Source organism: Camelus bactrianus, chromosome 9, assembly GCF_048773025.1.
Source record: "Camelus bactrianus isolate YW-2024 breed Bactrian camel chromosome 9, ASM4877302v1, whole genome shotgun sequence".
NCBI lineage: Eukaryota > Metazoa > Chordata > Mammalia > Artiodactyla > Camelidae > Camelus > Camelus bactrianus.
In genome coordinates this window covers 64,167,240-64,187,438 of record NC_133547.1, presented here as the reverse complement: position 1 = coordinate 64,187,438, position 20,199 = coordinate 64,167,240, and the positions used below count along the sequence as shown (strand labels likewise).

The following is a 20,199-nucleotide window of genomic DNA, read 5'->3' as shown; positions in this document are numbered from 1 at the left end:
GACCACCTTTTATTCCTATGTCAAATCATGGCATCTGTCTTCCTGTTTTTACAGACCTGCATTGTCACAGGTTTATAGGAACAGATGCAGACCAAAATAGTCTGACCAGGAGTCCAGAAACTTATTTTTTGATCCTGGCTCTGTTACCAACACTTTGTCAAGGGACTGCATCAGTTTTGGCCTATACAACACCAAAACAACAACAACAACAACAACAACAACAACAACAGCTACTTTGAATAATTTGCAAATCTAGAGCCTCCTTGACTAATGAAATAAGAAGTAGAAATCACATTAAATTTTGCCACATTTGCAGTGGTGAAACAATGCTTTACTCACGCCCTTCAGGCAATAATCCTACAACTAATTTTAGGTATCAAGCTAAACCCAACCACACTGCACTTAAACTGCTGGGAAGGGAAGGCCAGCTGAAAGATTACATTCCTTTCAAAGTTGAACTAATCTCTTTTAAAGCTTTACTTGATAGCAATATTCATAAAGCCATGCTTCCCCCTAAGGGTTTATCAACCTCTTAAAAAAAAGATAAATGAAGTGTTTGCATATTGACCCTGTAAGCTTCCCCACTTGGCTTTCCCACTGCTTCATGAATATCAAAGCCAACAAAAAAAAAAAGTAAAATAAAATTAGACTCACTCATTCACATGCACCAAATGAGCCCACGTCTCAATATAAAGGTGGCATTATTATTTCTTGTTTGTTCTTCAACCGAAAGGCATTATTAAGATTAGGGGAAACACTTGTGCTCTGCAATATAAAAGCCATTTATTTTCCATTTCTACTTCCCTGAATGCACAAGAACCTTGGTACGAACCTCTGTTGTCTCTGACTGTGAAATTTGGATTGTGAATGATTTCAGGGGGCAGACTGAAGATAAATCTTGGTCCATTGGCTGTGTCATCCTTGTCATCTGCACTAATTGTAACAATTGGCTGAAAGAGAAAGGTGGCCCATAAATAAATCATGCTGACATTGGCATATCATTTATTCAAAAATTCCTGGCTGGCTAAGAATTCTGGTTTTAATTAGAGAACATAGCTCCAGAGCTAAACCTGGGCTCTGATGCCTTCTTGAGCAGTGGGAGGTAGGTCCAGGTGATGTTCTCAAACCCAAACTCCGTTTCCAAATGCCTTGCTCACAACCAGGGCAGGGGAAAGTAGCATTACCTGGTTAGAAAGTGGCTTGGTCTGGTCACTCTCACAGATGAAGCCTTCATAAGGGGCGGCAAACTTGGGAGCATTGTCATTGACATCAAGGACCCTAATGGCCACAGGGACTTTGGCTTCCTGATGCCGATTGTCTAAAAGGAGAGAATTCAGACAGTAAATATGTGCAAGGGATGAATCCATGTTGGTCCAAGGTTATTCCTGGGCAAGAGTGAGCTCCAGCCATTCATATGGGCAGTGCAGGGAAAGGCATTGTTGGCATAAAAATCATCCAAAACCTGAAGTATGCTAAGTCCAGTGCGAGGAGGATGTCCTAGAATAAAGGCTGACATTAGACCAGTAAGAAATACAGCATGTTTCCATTTCTGCAGAGGATTAATTCTAAATGCTTATAATGGAGCCTGGTTCCCCCAGAGTATAGTCCATTACAGCAGTTCTCAAAGTGGGGTCTCCCCAGAGCAACATCATACAAGTTGGGAATTTGTTGGAAAGGAAAATTCTCAGACCCCTACCCTAGACCTACTGAGTTAGAGGCTCTGAGGGTGGGATCCAGAAATCTCTGTTACAACAAGCCCTTATGATAATCCCCTGCATGACCAAGTTTGAGAACCCACAAATCTTGGCTTCAGGGATTCTGCTGCTCTGGGTTTAAACAAAACTGAGTGACAGGATAAAGTGGAGAATCTTTCACGATTGTTAAGCGTTTCAAGCTGCTGAGGGCTATCAGCCCATGTGCCAAGTCTGTACCCAGTTCTGCCAAAGAAAATGAAAACATCTCAATGTGTTTATATGTCTTCCTAGAAGGATGACCAAAAATAAGTTTTAACGACTGAAAAATATGTTTAAGACTAAAAAAAAAAAGTGTTCCATCTCAGCTGTCATTTTCCAGAATATATATATGAGAGTCTGAAGGAATAATATTTGGCGAAGTAGAATCAAAACCCTTAGGAGAATACTTACGGATTTCTGCTGCAAAAACGGATATGTTGAGCCAGGCAGTTTCTTCTCTATCCAAAGGTTTCGTAGTTTTAATAAAACCATCCTCTGGATTAATCGTGAAAAACCTGTCCAGGTCAGTATGACGATCGATTGAATACCTAAGCAGAATGCAAATGAGGCAATTAGACCGAGACATTCCAAGCAGCTTAGTATTTGAATATTTTCTCCATGCTATATTTAAAGCAACTTTTTCAATGAATTGCTTGAGCTAGGTTTTCTTTTTAATCAAATTTGCTTTTCAAACTTCATACATGAATCTCTTATAGAAATCATTTTGCCACGTTGGAATTCTTTATTCAGGACAATGAATGAAAGAGCTATTTAGCATATTTGATTGAGAAACGTTGTAACATGTTGAATATTTCTCCATATTTACTACAATCACCCACCATCTGAATATTTATGAACCTGCATTTGGGAAGTGGGTTTGCCTTGCTCCCAAATTACTAAGAAAGTCACAAATGTGTGGAATCTTTGCCAGATTTTTGCATATGAAATATTAAATAGTTTCAAGTTCACCTAAATTTATCATCAAGGATCATTTGTGCTTCTAAAAAAATCAGGTTTCTACTTACTTAAAGGAAAATGCTAATTACATTTTGAGTGAATTTATTCAATTTGTTTGATTTTAGGGGTTCTCAGGTGGCTTGGTTCTGAATTCCATGATGAAATATGCAAAGCAGCCTTGGCCATTCATTTGTAGAGCATTCTCCCCACACTTTAATGACCCCAGGCTGAGTCTAACAGCATAGGTAGAAGCTTTCAGCTACTCCTGTCCACTAGAAAATTTGCTTGTTTCTAACAAAAGGCAAAAGAATTTCCAGAATATTATGGGGCAAGGTGAGGTGGAAGATGGGTCAAGGGGAAAGGTCTTTTTTTTTTTTAATTGAAGTACGGTCGGTTTATAATGTTGTGTTAATTTCTAGTGCACAATATAGTGATTCAGTCATACATATATAAATATATTCCTTCTCATATTCTTTTTCATTACAAGCTGTTACAAGGTATTTATTTAGGAATGGTCTTTGTTGAGGTGTAGTAAGGTGAAATAACCTGCCCAGTGGAAAGTACTGGAGACCTGGCTTTGTTTAGTAAGTGTTGACAGCTGTCCCTTGGCATCAATGGGGGACTGGTTCCAGGGCCCCTGAGGATACCAAAACCCACGGATGCTCGAGTCTCTTATATAAAATTGCATAACATTTGCATATAACCTACACATATCCACCCGTACACTTCAAATCATCTCTAGATTACTATAATACTTAATACAATGTAAATACATTGTAAATAGTTGCTGGTGTGTAGCAAATTCAAGTTTTGCTTTTTGGAAATTTCTAGATTTTCTTTTTCCCCAAGTAGTTTGGACCTACGGTTGTTTGAACCCATCAATGAGAAACCCGTGGATACAGAGGGCCAATTGTACATACCATTGAGGGCATTCACTGAGGACCATAAAACCAAAGAATATTAGAGGTAGCAAAGACTATGGATGTCACAGAGTTTAATCTCTTCAATTTACAAATAATGGGATTTGCAAATGGTCTATTATCTGGTTTCTGGGGGAGCCAATATTAGAACCCAGATCTTCCAATTCTAGATCATGTTCTTTCCAAGAAAGAGGGAACAAACATGGAGCAGCACTTCATAGTATAGAAAACATGAGCTCATCCATGATACAGCTGACTTCACAGCTCCCTGTGGGAAGGGAATGCTGAGTCCCCTGCCCTGGTGAGGAAATAGGAGATAAACCATCACACGCCTCACCAATGTCAGCAGAGGCTCAGTAACTGAGCCATCAGCAGAGCTCTATGTAAAAAGAAGGGGAAAAAAAAATCCCTGCCACTAGGGAGTTTACTGTCTAGCTGACATGACAGGACACATTCACGGGAAGAAAAATAATTACAAAGCATCATTCTATAGAAGTGAAGGGCGTGGATTTTGGTTTTGTAAAGTCCTAGATACAAGGTCATGCTCCACTAACCTATATGCTGAGCGATACAGGAAAAGCCACTTAAGTTCTTTGAATCTCACCTTACTTATCTTTTAAACTGGAATATTAATAGTGCCTAACTTTTAGGCTATCAGCAAGAAATACATGAAGTAATAGACGTTTAGGATGTGTAGCACAGTGCCTCACACCGTAAACAGAACAACAGATGCAGCGCTGTGATCGCTGTTGTGGTTGCTACTGTTTCACACTGCGGACACATCATGGAAGCTCTCAAATGTCAGTCTACAGAGTATGGCTTTCATCCTACAGCCAGGGAAAACCATGAAAGGCTTTTGATCAGGGGAACAAATAAACTGAATCAGATGATCAGGGTGATGAATAAGACAGGGTGGGCAAGATGGTCTGAGCTAGACAGAGGAGAGGAAGAGGCAGAGGAAACTTAAGCGTCTGACGTGGTTTCTCAGGAGTGAGGTGATGAGGGGGTGTGGCAGGGGGTGTGGTACAAGAGTGACAGAGGGAAAGGATGACTGTGTGATGAAAAGAGAACCAGTGGGACTCAGATGAGATTCGGATTTCTGCAGTTGGCTGGGAGAGTCCTAGAGAGTTTCTATCCTGAGAGTCACAGAGAGGGAGACACTGGGAGGTCCAAAAACTAGGTTACCTTAGCAGAAAGGAGAGGATGCAGGTTTCACTAGGGATGTGCTGCCACTCAAGGAGAGCAAAGATTCAGCGTCATCTGAGGTTTCACAGAGTCGGGGGTAGAGAGAGTTTTTTTTTAAAAATATATCACAAGAAATATGGGCTCAAAAATATGTTTTTAATGAATGAGCCAGTGAAGAAAAAAGCAAGTGGGTAAAAATAAACAACAGACAGCAGAATAAATACAGAATTAGAATCAGGGACAGAGATCAGCCTAGAAGCAGAAAATCTGGAGCAATAACTCAATTCAATTGGTAGCCTGGAAGGAAACTGTAGATAAGTGGACACTGAGAGACAGACTGTCCAAAGTCAAAAGGCTGAGTCTCAGGGAGCCCCCAGTGCCTGGACTGGAATCAGAGACTAGTGAAGACACCAGGTATGTCTGAGGCGTGAAGAGGTTGCTGCCAAGGAAGCTAGGAGGAAAGAATGCTTCTGGAAGGCGATGGTGAACCGAAGTGTGTCTACTGCTAGAGACTGAGAAGAGAGAGAGGCAGAAGTTCCCCAACAGCCACAAGCTCGGGTGACATGATAAGGCCCTACTCATACGCCCGAGGACACAAATTCCCTTACAGGTGAAGATAAGCACTCAGGAAGGTAGGTAGTCTGGCTAGAAAGCCCACTGGATAAAAGGTTTTGAATGTTCTTCTGTAACTTTTTTTTTTGGCAGTTCTAAGAGCAGGGACCTGAGTGGGCAAGGGGAGTGGGTTCAAGGGTGGCACTGAGCACCTTTGGATAATTATAGACAACTTGCTGCACTGTTATTTAAGTTAATCCTCAAACACCCTTGAAGCTGTGATCGCTTTAGGATCCAATAGACGAATATACTGAGGCTGGAAGGGATGACATCAGTTCCCCAAAGTCACATGACCATTCAGTACTGGGGGATGGGTTTTAGTCCAGATCTTCTTTGGGTCCAGTATGTGTGTTTTACTCTAGTCAAGCAGCCACTGATGGAAGGATTTCCCAGAAAAGTTTGGGTAGCACACTCTCTGCGCAAGAAGGTAACAGTACGTAATGACTGAGGAGCTTGGTAACACTTTAAACTGCTCAGAAATGTTCATGGTGTGAATTTTAAATGAGTTAGCCTCGTTATGGAGCCCGATCAGCAGCTGTTGAGAAGAGTGATGGTGTAGAAACACAGAGAACAACCGCTCACGTCCGTGGCACCTCATTATCTCCAAGGATCCACATCTGTGATTGGTTATTTGGGTCGTATTTTCAATGGAAGCTGTCCTGTGCATGGAGGCATAGTGTGTGTGTGTGTGTGTGTGTGTGTGTGTGCGCGCGCGCGTGTGCATTTCAGATCCACTCTTCTTAGCAAACTTCAAGGCTACAGTACTTTATTATTAACTATAGTCACCACGCTAACTGACCGGTATCTCCTCGTTTTCCCCACTCCCTAGCCCCTGGCAACCACTGTCCTACTCTGTTTCTATCAGTTTGACTTTTTTAGATTCCATGTATGAGTGACATGCTGTCTTTGTCTTTCAGAGTCTAGCTTATTTCATTTAGCACCATGTCCTCCAAATTCATCTATGTTATCGCCAATGGCAGGACTTCCTTCTTTTTTGAGGCTAAATGATACTCCATTACATGTATGTATACATCACGATTTCTTTATCCATGCATCTGTCAACAGACACTTGATTGTTTCCACACTCTGGCTACTGTGAATAGTGCTGCAGTGAACACAGGACTGCAGGTATCTGTCCAAGATACAGCTGTTACAGGAGGCAGTACAGAGCTTCCTCAAAATGCAGGTGGTGGCTGGATTTGTTCTGTGGGCCGTAGTGACCTAGCAGACAGGTCCCCGGCCCTCTGTGAGAGAACAAAGGGCAGCACACAGTGTAAGGTGTCACTGTGATGTGGCCTGCTGACGGCTGTGAGGTAGAAGCTGCGTCTGATCCACCTTAGGGGCCCCAAAGTTTCCTAGAGGAGGTGACACCTCCACAAGGATGGGAAAAATGAGCGCCATACAGCAAGCTGGAAAGGAGGAGGGAGAGAGGAAGAACACAGAAAGGTTGGGAATGAGGAAGCAAGTTCGACCTGAGGACGAAGTAACCCCGTCTAGCTGCAACTGAGAGTCTGATGAGAAGGGAGAGTGAGACAGAAAGCAGGGGAGATGGGGGCGGGGGGAACGGGGGCACAGCAGGAATTGGTGGGGGTGCTTGAAGAAGAACCTTAAGCTGAGGAAGAAAGCTGAGATCACTTTGGGGTGGAGGACAATGGGAAGCAATTTGATCACTAATTTTTTTCTTGTTGCAGTTTAACTGGAGGTATGATGGGATGTTTGGATGTGCATTTTAAAGCGATCAGTCTGGCCCAGGATGGTGGGTAGGTAGCTGGGAGACTGGGGGCAGGGTGACCACGAGGGGGCAGAGGGAGGAATCCAGGCAAGAGAGGAATTAGGGGAGAGGCTACGGAAAAATAAACACCTGCTAGAATCGAGTTCAGGGCAGGTTTCCGGCAACTCTATTCTGCCCTGTATAGACGTGCCTTGAATCTATGACTCAATCCTCCTCCTCAGCCTCTTTCTCATCACTCGCCCGTCTTCATCATCAGACTCAGTGGTCATTAGCTCAGGCTGGGGAGAAGGGGAGGAAGGTTCTGAATTGCTCTTCCAGCTTACTTTTCTAAGTCACAAAAATACATTTCTAATAAGAAAAGCACCTGAAATTTGAGGGGCACTTTGTCATCTCTTCATAGTGCTCAGCAGCAGTCAGAGACAGAGCTTGCGCTCTGAGCTTCCTGTTCACTGTCCGGTGTCTCTTTGGTTAAGTCCACACCTTGCCCTGTGGAGCCCCAACTCCCTCTCAATGTAAAGAATTATAATTCCTAGAAAGTAATCTTGAGGGGATAAATTGGATTATATACCTAACATCCCTGGTAGAGTAACTGGATCAGAGGAAGGTGGTTCAGTAAATTATCATTGCTACAAGTACTTCACAGCCACTATATACTGCTCACCCCCGTTCTCTGACACAGACAGGCCAAGCTAAGGGTTACATCACAGAGTACACACCAGGAAGTCTGCCCAGAGAAAAATTATGGAGCTTGGACAAGCTTATCCTCAAAGTTGGTATTGAGATGGAGCAGAACTCATGTCTTCTAAGTCTCCATCCTGTTTATAGTGCATTGAACCTGGTCATCTTGGACCCTTTCTGAGATCAAAGAATATGGTTCCTGTAGGGCTTTCCTGAAACCTCCTGCCTCTAAAATTCCTCATCCAGGGTTTTAAAATAAACCTCTCTGTACCTTATTGGGCTGTTGGCAGCATCAGGGTCTTTGGCGTGCACTCTCCCCACCACAGTGCCAGCGGCTGCATTTTCTTGGACTTCGTGGATATAACTTGGGGCCAAGAACATGGGGGGCTCGTCGGCATCTTCTACTGCGATCTTGACTGTCACAGTGTCCTTGAAAGGCCCGTTGCTGATGAACTTTGGGTCGATGTGCACGTTGGCTGCCTCGACCTTCAAGCTATATGCTCTTTTGGTTTCAAAATCTACAGGCTGGCAAGAAAGAAGAGAAGATTGACAACCAATTCCTTGAAAGAATAATGGGAAAGAAAGACCTGATTGTTTTATAGGGCAGTGTGAATAGTTCCTCAAAGAGAGAAAATCAGTGTCTATTCAATATCCAATTACCTGAGCCATTTGGTCAGAAAATCAGACAAATCAATTGCTGAAACCTGGAATGTGCTTAATGGGTAATTCTAGCAGCACAACAGCCACAGAAGGACCACATCATCTAAAATGTCTCATTCTACAGAGCACAGTAAGGATGCCCAAATCAGACACTAAAAATCATTTAAGGAAAGGAATTAAGGGTAAAACACTACAAAGGTAAACGTCATAGCACATTCTGTAAAGTCCTAGGAACTTTGGTAATAAAAATACTCAAATGACTGTCAGCCAAAGAGCAAAGGGATGTCTTATTAGCTACCTGCTCCCCTCCCCTGCATACATACTTCTGGCTTAATCAAATTGCCAGTCTTATTTTGTAAGTCTCTGACCAGGAAGCATTTCTCAAAGTTTGGGACTTTTACCAGCAATGGCCCATAAGCTGACTTACTGTGGTTTATGGGTAATTCTGGTGGGTGAGTTTGTTGAATGTCATTACCTTAATTGACATTATTATTCCTTTTCCAGTTCTTCCATTCCCAAACACATCAAGGGCATCTCTGTGTACTGCTAATTTTTAACATACTTCTGCTTCCAAATTTCCCTTTTGAGAGACTATGCTACAACTCTCTAGCCAGAATGTAATAGCATTGTTTTGTTTGGACTGCATTCATTTTTAGGTTACCTCCTACTTATGTGACATAGGACAATGCGAATGGTTCCTTGTTAAAAGAAATGTATATATGTCAAAAAACTTCATCTAAAGAAAACCAGTTATAAACAGTATAGATTTTACACAGACATGAAAAGAATATTAAGAAGTAGCATTTGAATGGCTATAATTATTAAGAAATTGATGGTAAACACTCCCTAATTCTGAATGAGAGGAGGTTCAGTGGATCAATCAGCAAAGAGTGAAAAGTAAAACTGCAGAGGAGAAATAAGCTCTCGTGCCTGAGAGGCAGAATTTTTTAATTAGCATTCCGGGTGATGCCAAACTCCCAAATGTTTGGAAAGAGCCTAGTCTTTTAGGTCTAGCATCTGCCTGCCATGTTGATTCCCTCTGCCTGGTAAACACTTGTTTTGAATGGGCACAAAATCAGAGCGTGTAGTCCTAACCTAATTCTACAGAACTCCAGTTTCAGAAAGGCAAACGCGTTCACATCCTTGACACTTTTCCCATCATCTTCCCACCCCTATCTCCCCCAAGTCAGAGAACACGCCCTTTTCCTCAAGCAAAACCTGCCCTCAGCTGCTCCATCATTCTGGGGCTGAGCAGCATCTTTGTCCTTCCCTGGGTTACTGAGCAGCAGAAAGGAATGTTATTTACAGGCTGAAGGCATGAGATTGCTGCAGTTTCTCAAAAATCCCTGCAATTATCAAACAAAATAAGAAACATGAATATAGTAGTTCTGAGACCAGGTAAGGAGAAAATTTCTAATCTCAGATAGCCTGTTGATGCTTCCAGAAAAGTACATTTTTTTTGTTAACTGAAGTACGCAGTCAGTTACAATGTGTCAACTTCTGGTGTACAGCACAGTGTCCTAGTCATGCATATACATACATATATTCATTGTCATATTCTTTTTCATTAAAGGTTATTACAAGATATTGAATATAGTTCTCTGTGTTACACAGAAATTTGTTTTTTTATCTATTTTTATATAGAGTGGTTAACCTCTGCAAATCTCAAACTCCCAAATTTATCCCTTCCTACCCTCCTTCCCTGGTAACCATAAGATTATTTACTATGTCTGTGAGTCTGCTTCTATTTTATACATGAGTTCAATAGTGTCCTCTTTTCTTTTAGATTCCACATGAGTGATATCATATGGTATTTTTCTTTCTCTTTCTGGCTTACTTAACTTAGAATGATGATCTCTAGGTCCAGCCATGTTGCTGCAAATGGCATTTTATTCTTTTCTATGGCTGAGTAGTATTCCATTGTATAAATATATCACAGTTTCTTTATCCAGCCATCTGTTGATGGACATTTAGGTTGCTTCCATGTCTTGGCTATTGTATATAGTGCTGCAGTGAACATTGGGGTGCATGTATCTTTTCGAATTAGAGTTCCCCCCGGATATATGCCTAGAAGTGAGATTGCTGGATCAGATGGTAAGTCTATTTTTAGTTTTTTGAGGAATCTCCATACTGTTTTTCATAATGGCTGCAACAAACTACATTCCCATCAACAGTGTAGGAAGGTTCCCTTTTCTCCACACCTTCTCCAGCATTTATCATTTGTGGACTTTTGAATGATGGCCATTCTGACTGGTGTGAGGTGATACTTCACTGTAGTTTTCGTTTGTAGTTCTCTGATAGTGATATTGAGCATTTTTTCATGTGCTGTAGGAATAGAACATTTTGAACTTGGTTTAGGTATTTGCCTAAGGACCCAGAACATTGTTTCCACTGGAAAGCCCTGTTGATGGTAAGGCTGCAGTCTGAGGTCTCCTTTTCAGATCTCAAGTGAAGGTCCCCAAATCTTTGCAAATGTTTGTCCAGAATGTCCTTTCCTAGACTGGAGAGATTTCACTGTCTTCTGGTGGCCAGCCCAAGACTCGTTGCCTTGTGAAGTCCTCCCCATCTCCCCCTGGCAGATTTGTGTGGTCCCTTAGCAGCTCCTCTGCAATCTCTCATCCCGAATTCCTGCTGGTGAGGGGCATCCCACAGGACTCTACTGAGTCTTGTTGATCTTGGCCTCCCCCGTGCCTAGGAATGAGTATACCAAGTGATCACATGTACTATCATTATGACTGAATGGGAGGCAGATGGACAACATTTAAGCATTTACCTAAAATTTATTCCCTGCCTCCTTTCAAAAGAGATCTAAGGTAGTTTCCCAAGTGAACACTTATATCCACATTATGAGTAGTTGAAATAAAATTAAATGAGGCAACATTACTACGTAAGGCATAAAAATCTCAATACCCTCGAGTTTACTAATCCCACCTCTAAAAATCCTCCCTGAAGGATTAATTCAACAGAAAATCAAAACAAACAATATTCAAAAATGCATGATGTTGGTTAGATATCATAGAGGGGTAATATCTAATTGTGGGAAACATACTCACAAAACACCAAATCCAACTGTGAGATTTTATTAAGGAAATAATGGTCCATCAATAGGATGGGATGTTATGTAGTCATTAAAAATGATTATATATATTACATAACAGCATGTAAAATGTTTATGACGTGCCGTTAAGTTAACAAATCAGATCACCCTATGACTGCAACTGTGTTAAATGTTTTATATGCACATCTATATACATGTGGACAGAGGGTATAAAGAAATAACCAGACATAAAAGTGGTTTTATTCAAATAGAGAATATTTAAAATGCCTTCTAATGCTGCTCTCACATTGCTTTACACGGAGTTTATTATGGTTGAAAGTAAACAGCTCAGAAACTGTGTGGGGAATTCTCAGTGATGATGGGGAGACCCACTCGGTCAAGGGTGTTGCAGGGAACAGATTGGATTTTCCTCCGCAAGTCACCTACAAGTCTCATCTTTATTCTGCACTGGTTCTTCTTCAGTTAACCACACAGAGATCATCTCAATATCCTGAAGGCAGCTTCTCTTTCTCTTAGGCACTGTTATAACCCTGATACTGGCTGTGTCTGACATGGAGTCAGTACTCAAGAAATATTCATTGCTTCCTCAGCTAGTCAATAAAGGAATGACCCTACCTCTTAAGTTACTCTTGAATTCTTCACCTTTACCTCTTCTGCGTTCTTCAGGTCTTTGTAATTTCTCCCTTGAATTCCAACAAGAGTTTTTCAACTGGTCCCACTGTATCCATCTCAAAACCCTCAAGACTGAACTTATTCAAGTTCCTTAAATGTGTCCTGTTTCCATCAAGACCAGTCCTTCACGAACTCTTTTTCTCTGGCCCGCCTCTCCTTCTTTCTCCACTTTAATGTCTGATTATTTCTTTATATTCTCTGTCCACCTGTATAAATTCCTACTCATCTATGAAGACTCAGCTCTGGAACTTCCCCCTGTTAAGTAGTCATTCATGACCCACTTTCCTACATTTTATCACACTTTATTACAGTTGCTTCTCGGTGGGGCAGTGATTTTGCTCTGCCTCACCCCAGGGATATTAGGCAACGCCTAGAGCTTTTTTTTTTTTTTTTTCAATTGAAGTACAGTCAGCTACAATGTGTCAATTTCTGGTGTACAGCACAATGTCCCAGTCATGCATATATATATACATATATTCATTTTCATGTTCTTTTTTATTAAAGGTTATTATAAGATATTGAATATAGTTCCCTGTGCTATACAGAAGAAATTTGTTTTTTAATCTATTTTTATATATAGTGGTTAACATATGCAAATCTCAAACTCCCAAATTTATCCTTTCCAACCCCCTTTCCCTGGATAACCGTAAGATTGTTTACTATGTCTATGAGTCTGTTTCTGTTTTGTAGGTGAGTTCAGTAGTGGTCTCTCTCTCTCTCTTTTTTTTTTTTTTTAAGATTCCACATATGAGTGATATCACAAGGTATTTTTCTTTCTCATTTCACTTAGAATGAGGATCTGTAGGTCTATCCATGTTGCTGCAAATGGTATTATTTTATTTTTTATCACTGAGTAGTATTCCATTGTATAAATATACCACAACTCCTTTATCTAGTCTGATGTCGTTGGACATTTAGGTTGCTTCCATGTCTTGGCTGTTGTATATAGAGGTGCAGTGAACACTGGGATGCATGTATTGTTTTGAATTAAGAGTTCTTCCTGGATATTGGTGAAGCCATTATAGAAAACAGTGGGGAGATTCCTCAAAAACCTGAAAATAGACTTACCGTATAACCCAGCAACCCCAGTCCTAGAGATTTTTTATCACAGTTGGTGAGGGTTGGGTGCGTGCTTACTGACATCTAGTGAGGAGAGGCCGGCAATATTCCTACACACCGTGCCGTGCACAGAACAGCCGCCTACAGGAAAGAATTCTCTGTCCTGAAATGTTAATCCGTGTCACAGCTGGAAAAACCCACTCTATTTTAATTGTCTTTTCACTTAACTGTCCTGTTAATTGTGATCCCCTTGTGACCAGGACTCTGTCCCTTCAACTTTAGATGTCCAGCCTCTCACAAATGGCCTGCCTGACAAATAGTAAGAACTCAATAATTCTTTGTAGAAAAAAGGGTGAATGAATTAAGAAACAAGTGAAAAAAGTATATTAAAGAATACTTTTTAAAGTCAAAAAATATTTCCATGTTCTCTCCATAACTTTTTATATTATTGATTTATATATAATGATTCCTATAAGGATCCATCATTTTACTAAATTCACCCCTGTTTTTTTTTTTTTCCTCGGCTGGACAGTGGGAACTTTGTGCTACAAGCTTAAGCAAATGTTCTTTTACAAATGAAAGAACATCCTACTCTGTTTTAAACCAGAACATCAGCGCTTTATAGAAGATTATTCCTTTCCCTGTAATAAATACCCTGAATTGGGGGGAAATGTGCAAATTAATCATATGCAGAGAGCTCATTTGCGATGTGTTAGTTCCATGGGGTGATTTAAATGTTTCAGGATTTTAGAGACACAGTGTGTGTTTATGCCCTGCATACACTGAAAACAGGTGACAACCTTAGCATAACCAACTACCCAATCACTTGAACCACAAAGGATGGGAGTCAGGAATCACTCATATGTCAGTGTCAGGCAGGAGGGATTGCAATATTAATTAACAAAGCAGGTAGACAGCTCTCTGCTACACACAATTTGCACAGCCACTTTTCCAGAGGAGAAACCAGAGGGAGGGAATCCCCCCAGCCTCTGTGGCTGGCAGGTAAGCTTCTGTGGCTACAGGATCCATCATTGCTAGTGTTGACTTTTCCAAGTATCCACTTCAACTTCTTGTCCTCTTCTTTTATGACAGAGTCACCCCCTACTTACTCTTTGTTCTGGGTGCCCTAATACTTCTCCCAAACCCAACAATGCTTCCGTATGTTGTGAAAAGTCAGCTTCCCAGAACATGTCTTTGCCTGCCCTCCTTACTGAAAGACTCCTCCCAGGAATCTCCCCCCGCCCCACCCTTGCCTCCTCTCCAGCTACTGGCTTCTTTATTGATTCTTCAAATTAATTTTTTATCAGTGTTCCAGTCCAATCTTTTCCATCACACCAAGGAGCTTAATATTCATGCTACAAAACCAAGTTGAGATGAATGCTTGATTAAAACCAAGGTAATCCTATCATCCAATTCAGATTTAATACTCCATACACTTTGATGGTAGAGAGGTGCTGATTTCTCAAGTGGTAAATTGGGGGGGGGGGACCATTTTAGAATATACTGTAACTTGTGTCTTTACTTGAAAGTAAATCATATCTGGCTTTCTTTTATAAACCCTTTCTGGTCCAGCTATTTCCAAAACATCTTGAGTGGGAAGGTGTTCCAGAATACCCTAGGTTTGAAATTCACGTCTTCAGATTCCTAGCTGTGTGATTACAGTAGGGCAAGTTATTTAATCTGTCTGAGCCCCAATCTCCATAAAATTAAATTGAGGTATCATTGCCCATTGGGATAACACTACTTACTTTATATGATTTTTATCATGTAAAATAAATGAATGTTTGTAAGAGGTTCAGGCTTTGGCCAATATTTAACATTCAGCAAATGTTATTTTTTTTTTTAAAGCAAAACAAGAACGAACAAACTCCTCCTTGTTGTGAATTAATCCCGGGGACACATTTTTAGCAACAATTTAGCCAACTATGAGGGAAGGTACATTATTATTGTTTCTCAGGCTAAATTCTGAGAGACAATCACACAGAGGGTTGGTTCAGGTTTCACGGAAGGCCCAGCGATGTAACGGACCTTGGACATTTGAGATAGGAAAAGTTCTGAAGAGCCTGTATTAACAAATTCAGCTTAGCAGAGCTAAATGGGGAACTTCATGCATGCTTGGGGCTGCTTCTCCAAAATCTAGATTTTTCTGTCTTTCTTTCCATGGGGGAAACCATGCCGAATCGTACAATAACTAACTACAATCTTAGGCAGGTATCGCCAGCACTGTGTAAGTTTCAGGTATACAGAACAGTGATTTGACTTACATACATCATGAAGTGATTCCCACAGTAAGTTTAGCGAACATCTATCATCTCATAGATAGAAAGAAAAAAAAAATGTTTTTCTTGTGATGAGAACTCTGATTTACTCTCTTAACAACTTTCATATATAACATACTGCAGTGTTAATTATATTCATCCTGGTGTACATTACATCACTGGTACTTAATTGTAACTAGAAGTTTGTCTCTTTTGACTGCCTTCCTCAACTTCCCCTTTCCCCCATCTCCCATCTCCGGTGACCACAAATCTTTTTCCATGAGTAGTTTGTTTTTGAAGAATAACTGACCTAGGATACTGTTAGTTCCCAGTGTACAACATAGTGACTTGATATTTCTATACGTTTCAAAATGGGTCACCATTATAAGCCTAGTTGTCGTCTGTGACCGTACAATGATAATACATTGTTATTGACTGTATCCCCCAGTCATATAAAAACTAGCAATTGCAGGCAGGCATCATCAGCCCCTTCTGCCAGCTCCCTCTGGAACACAGTTCTGTTATCTCCCCAACGCTCAGAGCTCAACTGCAAAGCAAGGCCAGCCTACAATCGCCTATAGTCTCATCTCTTAGCCTTCAAGTCCCTGTCTCCTGCAGGGTTGCCTTGGGGAAAGCAGGTCACACCACTGACATATCAGATTCCTCACCCTAACTCACCTTTTTCAGTTTCACCACGCCCTCCTGTGTTTCATAGTCCGTCGTGATTTCAAACAATTCCATCCCATCTCCATCAACAATATTGTACGTGACTAAGCCATTTTCTCCAATGTCTGGGTCTTTAGCCTTCACTCTTCCTACTTCCTCCCCGGGGACAGCTGCTTCCGACACAGACATCTGGTACACGCCTAGGAGAAGAAGATATCTATTTTTATTTTCCTTTTTATTTGGCAGCTGTAGGACTTTGGATTTCATTGAATCCCAATAAATTTCTCAAAGGGTTTGACATTGAACTTTCTAGTGACAGAAAACATGAAAGAAGTGAGTGGATGGGAAGAATATCCCACATGGCTAGCTCTTGTCAAACAAATGTTTTCTACAAAGGACGATGAAACAGTATCTGGGTTTAGAGTGGTAGGGTGGGGTCACCTGCCACACGTGAGAAAGGAAAACAATGCAGTTACATTTCCCATCAGGAACTGATGGAGGGCCATGTATGTCTTTATACATCCAAAAACCAAAACTTTTCACATCTTGGAGATGGTCCATAAGTTAATTCTAAGGCTCCCATATGGCATTGCCAGCCCAGAAAAAAGAACCCCTCCTCTGCTTAAAAGCCTTCCAGAACTCCATATTGATGTTAAAATCGAATGCAAATTTTATTCTTCAAGGTGATGACCCTTCCAGCTCTATGACTCTCTTCTTACTTCATCTCCTTCACCATTCAATCAACCGCTGCCTTATATGAAAGAGTTCTCATAGTGTGGCCTCTCCATGTAGAGTTATTTAATGCTTATTGGGAACCTAATATGTGCCAGGCACTGCCCTGGCCTTTGGAAACTCAGTAGTAAATGAAAAGGTCAAGATTCTTCCCTCATTCTAAAGAGAAAAAAAAAAAAAACCCACATGTATACATACTCGAGTATCGTTGCTAAGAAGGAGAAAAATAAAGTACGGTGAGGGCCAGTGAGTGATGAAAAGAGTGAATATGTGACTGTGTGTGTGAGTGTGTGATTGTGTGAGTGTTTGCTCACGTGAGGGTATGCGAAGGTGAACACTTGCATTAAATACATGTAGGTGAGAAGGAGAGGGAGAGTGAGAGGTTGATTTTGAATAAGCTGGTCAGAGAAGACACCCCTCAGAAGGAGGCATCTGAACTCCCCTGACGGGACTGAGCAAGACAAACCCTGTGACTATCTGGGGATAAAAATTCGAGACGAAGTGGCCAGCAGATGGCCAAAACCCTAAAGCAAGAGCATCCTGACTACATACAGAACTGCAAGACACCAAGTGTGTGACCGGCGCCTTGTGGTAAAGGTAAGGGCACAGTGGGAGGTCAGTGCCCAACTGTGCACAAAAGGCATCGGAGGAGATAGAAAAGACTTCAGGTTTTCTTTAAATTTCGTGGGAAGGTTTTCAGTAGGAAAGTAAAATTTGAGATGCTCTGATTTTGCATTATCACAATTTTAACATATTCTCTGTGAAACGAGAAGCTAGGGTTGGAAACCTGGCCCCGACCACTTCCAAGCCCAGGGGTCTTGGGGAAGGTACTTCACCTCTTTAAGCTTCAGTTCCCCCTTACGTGGATTTTATCAGTTCCGTTACACTGTCTACATTGATCTGTATATTTCAGTTTGGGTCCATATTCAACTTAATCACACCAAGCCCCCTAAGATAAGGGACACATGGGAGGTGGGAGTCTCTGCAGATAATTACCAATTTACACGAGGGTTTAGAAAAACCTGCTCTGAGTTGACTTTCTCCAAACCTCATTCAAGTTCACGGCTGTGACACTGGTCTCCGCACAATAGTGATTTAACTTGATGGTCGTATGTGAGTAAGGGCACTGATGGCTGCCTGCTAAGAGTCGTGCGTGGGCTTTTCCACGCAGACGATTGCAGAGTGTGGATAATGAGGCATGAGGATTTGCAGAGCACTCGAGGATGACGCTTAAGCTCACTGGGGATGCGGACCTTTGCGCCTGACCAGGCAAAGCAGTTCTGGGACTTTATGAGAACTGGCTATTGCCCTGTAATCCTCTACCTCAGTGTCTCCCTTGAGTAGATTACTGTCTCTGGATTCCTTTGAGTGACCATGGTGCCTTCCTGGGGTTGGTTTTTTGCTTTCCCTGTTCCTTCATTTGTAAAAAGTGCCACCTCTCTGGCAGTAAACTCGCAGGCTCTGCAGCTCTTCTCCGCAGCTAATGAAGAAGACGCTGTTACGGTGATGTCCCCATGATCCAGCGTCACTATGGTCACACTGTACCTCTGTCTACACCTATACACACAAGACCAGATTTGCGTTCAGAATCTAGCTTTGCCACATCCTTTGGGCAACTTGGTGCACCTTTCATGGAACCCAGTTTTATCTGTAAAAATGGAGGCTCTTGTAGAGATTGGCAATAGTAGTAACTATTCATTAAAAAAAGATAGTTGCTGTAATTATGATTAATAACAACCTTTCAAAATCATTTTTCTTTGATTTCCTACTGCAGTCCTATCAATTCCGTAGAAGGAACAGAATCCCCTAGATAATAACAATGACTAGCATTTGTTGACAACTTATGCCAGATATCACTGTAAGATTTTAGACCAGCTCTTTTAGTTCTAACAACATCCTATTGGGCCCTGTGGAAGACTGCATTTTCCAAAAAATGGCCCAGCCAATATCTCCCAGCCCACATGCTTTTCTTTCAACACGGCTTTAGCAGTCCTTCCCTTGAAAGGTGGGGTCTACAAGAACTCCACTTGAATTTGGGCAGCCTCATGACTGCAGTGGAAATGACGCTATCTGACTTATGAAGCTGGGTCACAACAGGCAATGCAGTTTCTGCTTAGTGCTCCTGGGGCTCTCCCTCACTTTCGGAACCTAAGCCATTCCTTAGAGAGGCCGGGCTGGAGGGGAACCAAAAGCCAACACCAACTCACCAGCCATGTGAGTGAGCGATCTTGGAAGTGGATCCTCCAGCCCCAGTCAAGCTGTCCCCTTCAAGTTTTGCCCAAATTGCAGACTCATGAGAAAATAAATGATTATTATTGTTTTACACCACAAAGGTCCGGGGCGGTTTGTTAGGTAGCAATAGAGAAAGGATTCAGGCACTATTACCTGTCCAGGTTAGAATGGAGAACACTGAGACAGAGGCAGGTTGATCCATCACTGCATCGCATCACGAGTACCTAGCCAAACGGGTTTGCTGCGTCCAGGGCTGTGGACCATTTTATGCCTCTGCTTTCTCCCACTACCTCTCTTCTACTTAGGTTTTTTTGTTGTTGTTGCTGTTGTCTTGTTTTTTGAGAGAATTATATAAAGAGCCTCCATTTTTCTAGATTTCTTCTTGAAAGCCGAGGAAAGCAGGGACGGGTCAGAGAAGAGAGCTGGCCGTGGCATCACTGGGAAGTGAAAGCCACGCCCACCTACTTACTCTGCGGGAACTTTGGTGGGTTGTCATTGACATCAGTCAGTGTGATCGTCACTTTGGTTGTCCCTGAGAGTCCACCCATGTGTCCACCCATGTCCTTGGCCTGGATCACCACGTGGTACTCCTCCTTGGCTTCCCTGTCCATGTTAGGAAGGGCTGTTCTGATGATACCTGGACAGGTGAGCAGGGAACATCACAGATATTCATTGACAACGTTAAAACAAAAAAGATCTAGGCACAAGGAAAGCGAAGATGAATAAAACAGCACCTGCCCTCACAGAAGCGCCACACCAACAGCATAATTATCCTCAAAAGCAGCCATGCCCGGAGCATCGTATAGATGTATTTTCTAGCAATTTGTCACAATTAGTAATGTAGCATTAAAATTTTATGTTTTATATGTTGCATTGTAAATGCAAGTAATAACCTCATCATTCTCAGGTCTAACACGGAAAGACCTAAAGACTCATATATTTGAGAATCCAGTGCATGAACATCCGTATCATAAACCCATGCTTCTGGACTGCCAGCAGAATCATTTGACAATCTATGCCTGCATGCAATTTTTAGAAACATTTT

At 41.7% G+C, this 20,199-nt stretch overlaps 1 protein-coding gene across 1 annotated transcript in view; it reads right to left on the bottom strand.

Moving 5' to 3' along the window:
- The window catches only part of CDH11 (cadherin 11), a 141,764-nt gene that overhangs the window by 16,025 nt on the left and 105,540 nt on the right, over nucleotides 1-20,199 (bottom strand). The window contains exons 6-11 of the mRNA XM_074370644.1: nucleotides 19,624-19,791; nucleotides 16,203-16,390; nucleotides 8,089-8,342; nucleotides 2,145-2,281; nucleotides 1,185-1,318; nucleotides 833-950 (exon numbers count right to left, since the gene is read on the bottom strand). Of these exons, the coding sequence (XP_074226745.1) occupies nucleotides 833-950; nucleotides 1,185-1,318; nucleotides 2,145-2,281; nucleotides 8,089-8,342; nucleotides 16,203-16,390; nucleotides 19,624-19,791 (999 nt within the window). The remainder of the gene's footprint in view (nucleotides 1-832; nucleotides 951-1,184; nucleotides 1,319-2,144; nucleotides 2,282-8,088; nucleotides 8,343-16,202; nucleotides 16,391-19,623; nucleotides 19,792-20,199) is intronic.